This window comes from Physcomitrium patens, chromosome 1 (assembly GCF_059467195.1).
Source record: "Physcomitrium patens ecotype Gransden chromosome 1, ASM5946719v1, whole genome shotgun sequence".
Lineage (NCBI taxonomy): Eukaryota > Viridiplantae > Streptophyta > Bryopsida > Funariales > Funariaceae > Physcomitrium > Physcomitrium patens.
In genome coordinates this window covers 4,025,693-4,035,521 of record NC_143410.1, presented here as the reverse complement: position 1 = coordinate 4,035,521, position 9,829 = coordinate 4,025,693, and the positions used below count along the sequence as shown (strand labels likewise).

Below are 9,829 nucleotides of genomic sequence, written 5' to 3'. Positions count from 1 at the left end.
AATAATACAATACATTCTTTTAGACAATAAACATCTTTCTTTGTTAATTATTGTTACCATCTATATCTTAAAAATTTTGACTTTTCAAAAGTTGATAATCACATGACAAAAGTTTTAGTGAATTATTTATCTAAGTTATATACAATAATAAAGGCACATTTAAAAGAAACTGAAGAATAACAAAAGACCAATATAGATGCCTATTACAAGGAGAAACTTTAATTTCATGTTAATAAAAAAATATGATTATTTTATCATAATATTAAAATTAGTCACTCTTACAACAAATTAGATTATCATAGGCTTTAACTATTTTTTATTTTTGAATAAAATAATCATGTTGTTTATCAATTATATCTATTGGAGTCTATGAAGATCCATCATGTATTCCATGTATCTCTTCTTAAGCCATATAAGATAGTGAATATCTCAGAAAGAAGGCAAATGCCATCTCTTCCTACAGAAACAGATAATAATGAAGAATTCAAAGTAAAAGAAGTCTTAGATTTAAAATAGTGTTGAAATAGATTAAAATATTTTATTGATTAGTGTGGATATGATATAAATGAACTCACATAGGAGCCAACAAAGAATCTTGCAAATATATCAAATAAAATTGGGGCTTTTCATTAAAGACATCTATCAAAATTAAAATGAAGAAAAGTAAGATCTATGATAGGTGATGATCACTCCATATAAAACTCATCTTTAGAAGGAGAGGTAATATCATGGACATATGTATTACTCCAATAATTATTTATATGATTAGATAGAAGTAGATAATATATAGATTAATTTCATAATATCTTTTAGAAAAGCTTCCTAGAAGCTTTATAGATGTGGCTTTTATTTTACACATATTTGTAATTAGTTGGTAGTTTAGAAACTTGCTTAACAAGTTAACCACATGTCACATGTATTGGTAGCTTATGGAATAAGCTAACTTTGTGGCACATATATAAAAAACTTGCCTTATAAGTTAAGATATATGTCTTGTAGAGCCAACACGTATTAGAAGTCCCATAGAACATTGTGACATGGCTCCTAGTTAGATAGAATATATAGAGGTAAGAATAAAGCCTTCTTTACTCTTATCAATGCCTTTCTAGTCCTTAGTCTTGTTTCAAGACTTTCTAGTCTTCTTATCTTTGGCAATAGCCATTCTAATTTAATATTATATCACATTTGAATGATACAAGAATGTCTTAATCTTTCAATTCTTTGAGATTCATATCCTTGATACTAAATTATAATATTTAATTTAATTATTTTATATTATGAATATTTTTAAGTATGATTAAATTTTCTATAGAATTTTTTTGAATTTATTTATTTATTTATACAATGCAAAATTTCTAAAATTCATTAAATTTAATATAATTTTTAATTACCTTTTAGATTTTTTAAAAAAATTAAATTTTATGTTAACTAATAAATTTATTTATATATTTAACTTAATTATAAATAATAATAAATAATAATAAATAATAATATTACTACTAAAGGAATAGTATTCAAATTTATTTTTTATTTATGCTATAATCTCTTACAACCAATAATGTGGAATGTTTTTTTAAATCAACAAGATGCATCAAATTTATTAAAGGAAAGTACAGAGTAAGGGAAGAGAGAAAAACACAAAACTTGAATTATAAAAGTAATTATAATTATAATAATAATAATAATAAGAAAAAAAAAAAAAAAAAAAACACATATGTGTGATAATTACACTTTTGTGATAGCCATGTTGTTTACAAAATATCAAAAGGTAACAAAACAATCCTCAAACAATCTTCAAGCTCAGGCTCCAACTCCTCCTGTTGATAGCATTGCTTATTCATGAGAATGTTGTTGAACCCTAATGTGATGAAAAATAAATTCCTTGCAAACAGACTATTCTCAAGTGCTGTGAATTCAATTGCTTGGGTTGAATTGAATTGCTTGGGTTGAATTCAATTCCACACCAAAGCTGGTGAGGAAATGTATTCTTGTAAATCAGAAGATGACTAACTGCCTTGATGTGGCCTGAAATTTGAGAATGTCCATGGATGCGAGGATTGAGCGGGCGCATGTGTGTCGGTGCCATGGCGAAAATCATTACCGCTGCATCGTTTCAATTCGTGAAAGGGCCATAACTCTTGTTCACAGAGAGTGTGCTTATGTACCCACGTGAGCAAATGGACAAAGGCTAATGCGTTTCACTATTCTACAAAAAGCTGCGCAAATAGCATACTTCTTTTTCACCTCCTTTTCTGGCCATGAACGAAATTGAGTGTGTTAGTGTTCAACAATTTCAGCGGCTCTGATCATCGGATCCCTAAATGAAGAATCCTGAATCTCAGTCCAGATGTTTCACAACAAAACCTTAATGCAGTTGCATGCCTGCTTGAGAAATCCCAGTCTCAGCAGAAGTGAGAAAGTGACACTGAGAATCAATAATAGGAAAGAGTTGCTGCAACGATATCGAACACCAGAGCGCCAAGTGTCACTTCAACTTAAGCAAAAATCGAAGAAGCAGCCATCTCCCCAGGTTGTTTTCAACACCATCGCATCAATCCTATCGTATTCACATTCTCTAGAGTCCGCAATGCTGATACTCTTCCAAAAGATGCAAAAGTTCATGGACCTGCATGTTTGACCGCAGAAACTATCTGTCAGAAGCACGAATCTGGCAGGCAATAAAAATTAACAAGAGTTTTTGTCCTCCTAACGTTATACTAAGACCAAACATGGGTCGCACACCATTCAGCAATGTGAGCAAAATCAGGGATAATGGAAGCAAATGATTAGCCGAATGTATGATTCAAAGAGTGTGAGAGCCCAATTAGGCCGCTATTTTACAGTTTTCAATGTACAGATTACTCTGATACAGGACTCTTTCTACGATGCGCCGACTAATAATCGATGAGATTAACATGCGTCGAATACTGAGCGCTCCTTTATGAGATCAACCTTCGCGGCACAAGTACGACTGCTGCTGACTAGAATGTCCGTGCGCAGTCTTATCGATTCTTGAGGGTCCTTCCTGTAGCAGTCGTCTTGTCGATGATGGGAAAAATGACAATAATTCACCGGTACTGTTGCATCTCCGAAATATTATTGCTTACTTGCCTGGTTCATCATCGCCAGCACTTGAACGGAGACAACCTGGCCATCCTGCACAGGGATGTCGAAGATTTGGGGCGTCTCGGAGGCAATATCAATGACTCGCAACAAGCTCCCCGCATTCGTCTCCTTATCCTTCCCAGACGCCGCTTCAATGGCAACAATCTTTCCTTTAGTGCCCACAAACACCTCCAAATTCGCCAGCCTGGAATCCAACATAATGGTATCCCACTCATCCCTCTCTGGGACGTAAACCTTGAGTTTCCCTGCCGGCGTCTCCAGAAGATAGAATTTCCCATTCACTGACACGCAGGGTCCTCTCCAGCCCCACTTCAAACCAGGCGACATCTCCAACCACGAATTGGTGCCGAGGTCGTAGACAACGCCGTCTTTCGAGAAAACTCCCCGCCCACTCACGAAGTACAGTTTGTTGTTGTTCAAGACGGCATTCATTGCCTCTCCACTGAACTTCGAGGTGGACAACTTCTGCAACCTCTCCCACTTGTCGTTCTCAAGATTATAAAACTCAGCCGATTTGGAGAGCTCCTGGCTCCAATCCTTTCCGGAGCCGCTAGCGACGTACACCTTCTCGTCAGCGACCCCGCAGACGCACCACTTGCGCGGCACGCTGAAAGGGGAGCCCTGCTTCCAGGAATTCGTGCTGGTATCGAAGATGTAAGGGTGCTCGAGCGCGGGTTCCACTGTCATCCGTGGCTGCCCATCCTTCTTTGCTTTAACCGCGGCCACCATCACGAGTTTGGAGCTAGTGCTGACACACTGCACGGAATAGGAGACCCCAATGCAACCTGGATTTAGAAGCTGAAAATCCATCGGGTGAGGTGTTGGAGGCAGATCGTGCCATTGGGAAGACAGAGGGTCAAATGCGCGCCACTTGAACGACTTGTCCTGCATCTGCACTAATGTGTATACCCAGTCAAGCTTGCTTCTGCCGATAGAGGCCCTGAAACTTTGGAAGTAGGGATCGTAGATAATATTCTGCCATGTCTTGCTCACGCCGGTCAGGCTACCAAGTGGGACTCGGGCAAGACATTCCATAGCGAGGTGATCCGGCAGACCTGGCAGAATCTGCCCAGCGCATTCCATTGGTGTGTTGAGAATCGCGTCTAGAACCTGTCCTAATCGAACCCTTTTACATGAACCGTCCATTTTGTGCCCTCTGATAGTAAAAGCAGGTAAATCGAATTTCAGCAAGTCCTACCACAGTGACAAAGGAGATAATTCGTTGCGGTGTCGATATTACCCTCCCCCATTCGCCACTCAATGCCCAATCACATCAATTCCGCAACACCCGCCCAGCTCTTCACAACTCTTTCTCTAACTCCAAATGTGAAGTGCTTAAAGACTGCGCGAGTGACCACTTCAACCGTGCGCTCACCGATACAAACGACACAGAAATCCTTCCTACAGTCCACTGCACCACTCGTTCCCACGCGCCCGCACAAGTACAAACACGGCGATGATTCAAAACGCTGGCGTCGCCATAATAATCGACCAGACGAAGCAATGTCGGTGGCTCGCTCGCCACGCTCCAGACCCAAAACTTTCACTCTTCTCTCTCCACCCACACACCATCCACCGCTTCCACCCGCTGCCAAGGTAATCCCCACTACTCCCGCAACGAACCTCTCCACGCCAAATCCAACCGAAATCATTCGCAACTCCTGGCCACAACAAAGTGCACCTCTCCACTACCGCATCGGAATAAACAACACCACCGGAACTCAATTCCTGCTCAACCACCACCCACCTCCTCCTCCACCTCCGTGGCGCACTAAGAAACTCTTTAAACAGTATCAAACGTAGTGGGAAAACCAACCAGAGAAAGGATCCTAGGCAACGAGGCGGTGAAGAAGAGCGAGAAGGGGGGGGAAGGGGGATTTTATGTGCAGGGAGGCGACCACATGAATGGCGGGGGGTGACGGAGCAGCGAGTGGAGAAGGTGCGAGGAAGGATAAAGCAGTCCTAGTAGTCGTAGTAATAGTAGCCAGCAGCAGGCATCAGCACTACTGGGGCACGACGTCGACCAGGCAGGCTGACGTGCAAGGGGCCAGCCGGAGACTTTTTAGCGGAGCAAGGGGCAAAAAGGTGTCTGACAAGGAAGAAAAGTACACTGCGGGGGTCTAGCTCTGGACTGTGGGTGGACGCGCCTCCCCCGCGGGTGCGCTTATATTTGGGGCAGCACCCCCTGCCCTCGCTTCTGCTCCTGCGACACTTGCCTCACCAATAGTTGCAACCCAGCCTCCCCCATCCCCGTTGGAATTCCTTTATCGCGTCGCTCCCTCGCGTCGTCGCCACTTCTGCCTGCTGCTCGGGGGCTTTGACTCACTCCAGCACATCACCCGGCCTTCACCCGCGCTGCCGTGGTGGTGGTGGTGGTCGAGGTATTGTTGCGCCATGACGTAAGCACCGTTGCTTTGTGGCGTTGCTAATACATTCAATCATGGATTGTGTTAATCATAAGTATTTTATAAGAAATGATGGCTTTAAGTGAGAGCTTTCATGTGTAAGAGAGAGACTGAATGCACATTTAAACAAGGGAAGTTAACAAGCCCTTTCAACAATCAACATTCTTGTGTCCTATTTTTATTTTTATATATATTGATGCTATTGACATGCTCAGTAGCATGTGGGTTTTCTGCTAGTACATCAATGGTTAATGACAAATGTTGGTGATGGAAATCTAGATTGTCGAATGATTTTTTTATTTTTTTGTGCAGCTTGGTTATCTATACCAAGATTCGAACTGGATATTGCTCTTGTAATTTATCACGACATTTTATTAGGTTTCATCCGACAAAATTTTCTGTGAATGTTTTAAGTGAGGGCAGCACTTTTTCATTACTGAAATTGTACAAAGAAGTTGTGAACAAAATAAATATAAAAAACAGAGAAAACTCACTAGAATAATTAAATCATTTGGCACTCTTTAGAAGAAGATACACCCAACTCTCTGTTATAGTTGCATTGATAAAATGACCAATAATTACTAAAGCAAGTTTTTGATACTGTGACCAATAAATACATGTACTAAATTTTGAATTTTTTCTAAAAAGTGGGTTTCTCTTGATGGAGATTTTATCTTCCACATTATGATTGTGATATTGCCCTTCAACTTTCCAAGATCAATAATTTTCTTTCCATTAAAAACAAGGCTCAACCAATCCAATGATGGTCTTTAGCAGATCCAGATGGGCTTTGGCCAATCCATGAGCTTTTTAGAAGACCCACAAAGGTAGCTGGTTTTTGAAATTAAAATAAAGAAGTAGAAGAAGAAGAAGAAGAAGAAGAAGCAGGAGGAGGAGGAGGAGGAGGAGGAAAATACACTTCTCAATCATGGATATGGTCATGATTGAAATTTGGGGCAGCTCAGGCTCAACCCTAAAAGCATTTTTTGTAACTTTAAAACTTAATAAAAGGTGGTGATGCAATAGTGGATCATGTGCATGCTGTCACCAGGGCACAGAATCTGCAGCAAGATTGTATTGTGAGATCATTTGGTTAACAGCTTGATGCCACTATATGTATTAAGCATATTGAAATAGCTGATGACTATGGATCACACTCTGGCCTTGTTTTTGGCTACTAGCCAGTGTGTTAGAATGGCAGCATAGTATGCGTCAACTCCTGTAATAATATGCCCATGTGGCAACCAATCCCTCACTCTCTTCTGGAAGAGGTTGATGGGGCTTTGTTGCTGTTTCAAAAGCAGCCCATAATTGGAGCTTAGTGAATGCTGTTTGCTCTGGAGAAAGGAGAAGCAAAAACAAAATTAATAACAACTTTTTTGCATTTGATGTGGTCATAAAAACTTATTTCTTTGAGAAAAAAGTATTGTGTGTCTCTTATTAGATGGGATAACTGCCTTTTCACATGGTGGTAACCTTTATCAACACCTAGCTCTTTTTAAATTTATGGAAAACTAACTTTGAAAAAAATATGAGTCGAAAAGATCAACAATTGTTTGAGATTGGCTCTTACACGTCAAAATTATCAAAATCAGTGTAAAACTTATACTTACATGATGTTAATTTAAATAAATTTCTGAATGTATTGATAATTGTAATCCATGTGAGATTTTGTGTATTAAACATATATTCTTCAATTTTTTTTTGTAGAAAACACTAATTTTTACAAAAAAATAGTGTTACAACAAGAACAGTGGTTTTCCCAATGTGCAATCAATCCTCAAAAGTATGTAGATTAATTGTTTGTTTGGTTCTTTTTATGATCTATTGTAAAAGAAGTCAGTGGTATTTCTTTCACTTGTTAGATTATGGTAGAAATTTGAAGTGGAACAAATTACTATGAATTTAAATACCAAACACAATATATATACATCAATTAAGATTAAAGAGTGAATTAAAACTCGTTTTAAAATTACAAAGACATATAATATGACATTGTTCTTAGGCAACTAAATCAAATTAATAAAGAATATATTATCAAATAACTAAGTCTTGATATATTTGGTAATATCTATATATATACATATACTATAAATTAATAGAATAAAGAAGGAATATATTTTATTATTAAAACATGGAAAAAAAATCATCCCATGTTTCCTCGAGTTAGGTCAGCTGACGTGGCATTCACGTCAGCAGCAAGGCAAACTCGCCCACTCCTCACGAAAGCAACGAGGATTCATTCATGCACCAAACCCCACATACATTTTGGCAAGTGGATGAATGTGGGTGAAAAACGGTGATAATTGGATGAAATTCAGGTAGTTTATTTACTGCTGAGCTGCGACCTCGCATGCGACGTGTGGCGCATCTGGCCTCGCGACAAGCGCAGCACCTGTCGCGCCCAGAGCTAAACCAGGAAGAAGAGGATCCTTACAGAATCGTATGGAGACAGAGGAATGGATCTTGCCGGGCTTGGACGGATACTCGAAATGGCAGGATTCCAACTCTAGGCGGGCTCTCTCCATCAACTCAGTGGTGCCCAATACCCCGCGCCTTTCCCTTTAATGCTGTTGCTATAATGGAGCTTGTCCGCTTTGGGCTCAAACTGCGGCCATCTTTCACGATGATTACCCGAAAAATAAAAAGGATATCCAATATTACGAAATTGTAAAAGAAACAAATCGGAGGCTGAGTATTGCTGGGGCTCCACCCAGATATTGCGCTCAATCTATTGTCATCTTGGTTGTTCGCGTGTCGTTCCAGCTACCTTGTGAAATCTTTTTCCAGCCTTTGTGAAACGGTTCTCAAAGCTTTCTCAGCTGCAGATTTGTTATTTTCACTTTCTAGTGAAAGCCAGCAATACGAAATGACAACCCGACAAACATTGCACTAATGTGTAATTAGACCAGAAAGGATTTAAAAAGCATATAAAATGATGAGGAACGTAATTTTGTTAGTTACGAACACTTCACTCAGTGATTGGCAATATCAAATGGTCGACGTTATTTTCACTTCTGAATGGAGGATGTAGATAAAAGAAGCACAGAGCTCATTCTATCAATGACCGATCTTCCTTCCTCATGTATTGCATGCTTTATTCTCCCTTCGAATCGTTTCCTTTTTTTTCACTCTTTTCTGTTTTTCCCTCCATTAATGACACCTTGGAAGAGGTCAGAACTGCACTGCAGAGGTGTTTGCATCACATGGTAAAGTATACTTTTGTCAACAGAATCTCATGGTTTCTGTGGTACAGAGTCACACACACACACAAATAAATAAATAAATAAATAAATAAATAAAATATAAAACATACATATATTTACCCTAATTTACCTTTTACAAAAAATTTGGGAATTCAATAATCAATTAGAAACCCCACTAATTAATTTTTTACTTAAAGAAGTCTGAAGCAAGGCCTACTAGCTCACAATTTTCAAGTAGAGTAACAATTGAGGTTAAAATTAAGGGTGCATAGGCGAGGAAAATAGCACTTAAAGTTGCAAGTTTAGGGTAGCAGTATCCTCTAGGTCGGTGCTTCCCATGCAATTATGAGGTCTGTGCGACCATCTCTTGAATGACTGAAGAGACTGACCCTCAGCATGGCTTAAAAATGTAATTATAATCATTCTTTCTGTCTCCGCTTCTGAGTCGCCAAATCTCCCAGCCAACTGCCCCAAACCACTTCACAATGCTGACTCCCCACTGTAACGTACAGAACAACATTCTCAGCTTTGCTTCAGTGCTGACTCTGCACTGCACCTCCATTTGTGCTGCAGCCCGCCAAGAAGTTTGTTAAATTAGCATACTAGTGGCAGAGGAACTTGCAGGTTCCAGATTGCAATGACGATCGCTGGGTTCCTACCCGGTGAGCCCCGCCTGGACAAACACCCGAACAATATCGAGGACCGATCGCGTACATCCCCCTGACATTGGGTGCATTGACCCATCGCATTCCGAAAGTCAAGCCGGGAGCTGGTCCATCTGGCAGGGCCGCCACAGTCTCCGATCACGAGAACATGAATGGTCTCTATGGAGCTGTCAGAGACCAGGTTCCTTTTGAGAATATTTATTCCGGACCTTTGCCCTTCCCTAGCTCGAATTCTCCTTCACAGATTCACTTCGAAAGAGTTCAAATAATTAGCCATACCTCCGGCACACCACGCAGTGCCCGTTCTACTCCAGCCACCTGTTCGACGTTCCAGAGAACAGAAAAGTCTTTCATAATTTTAAAGCTTTCCTCCACTCCACCTCCCTGTGTGATTCGCAGTCCCGCAGAATAAATGTGCTCAGTCGCC

General features: G+C 39.9%; 1 protein-coding gene across 2 annotated transcripts; it reads right to left on the bottom strand.

Moving 5' to 3' along the window:
* Nucleotides 1-1,731: 1,731 nt before the first annotated feature.
* Nucleotides 1,732-4,272, bottom strand: LOC112291994 (F-box/kelch-repeat protein SKIP25). Of its 2 annotated transcripts, none has more exons than XR_002972571.3 (2): nucleotides 2,953-4,272; nucleotides 1,732-2,626 (listed from the first exon to the last, which is right to left on the bottom strand). XR_002972571.3 is itself a non-coding variant. In XM_024540053.3 (2 exons), the coding sequence occupies exons 1-2, from the start codon at nucleotides 4,270-4,272 to the stop codon at nucleotides 2,576-2,578; spliced, it is 1,212 nt and encodes a 403-aa protein (XP_024395821.1). In that variant the 3' UTR covers nucleotides 1,732-2,575. The 2 variants fall into 2 exon arrangements, 1 of the variants encoding a protein (XP_024395821.1); XM_024540053.3 differs by having other exon boundaries at nucleotides 3,112-4,272.
* Nucleotides 4,273-9,829: the final 5,557 nt, after the last annotated feature.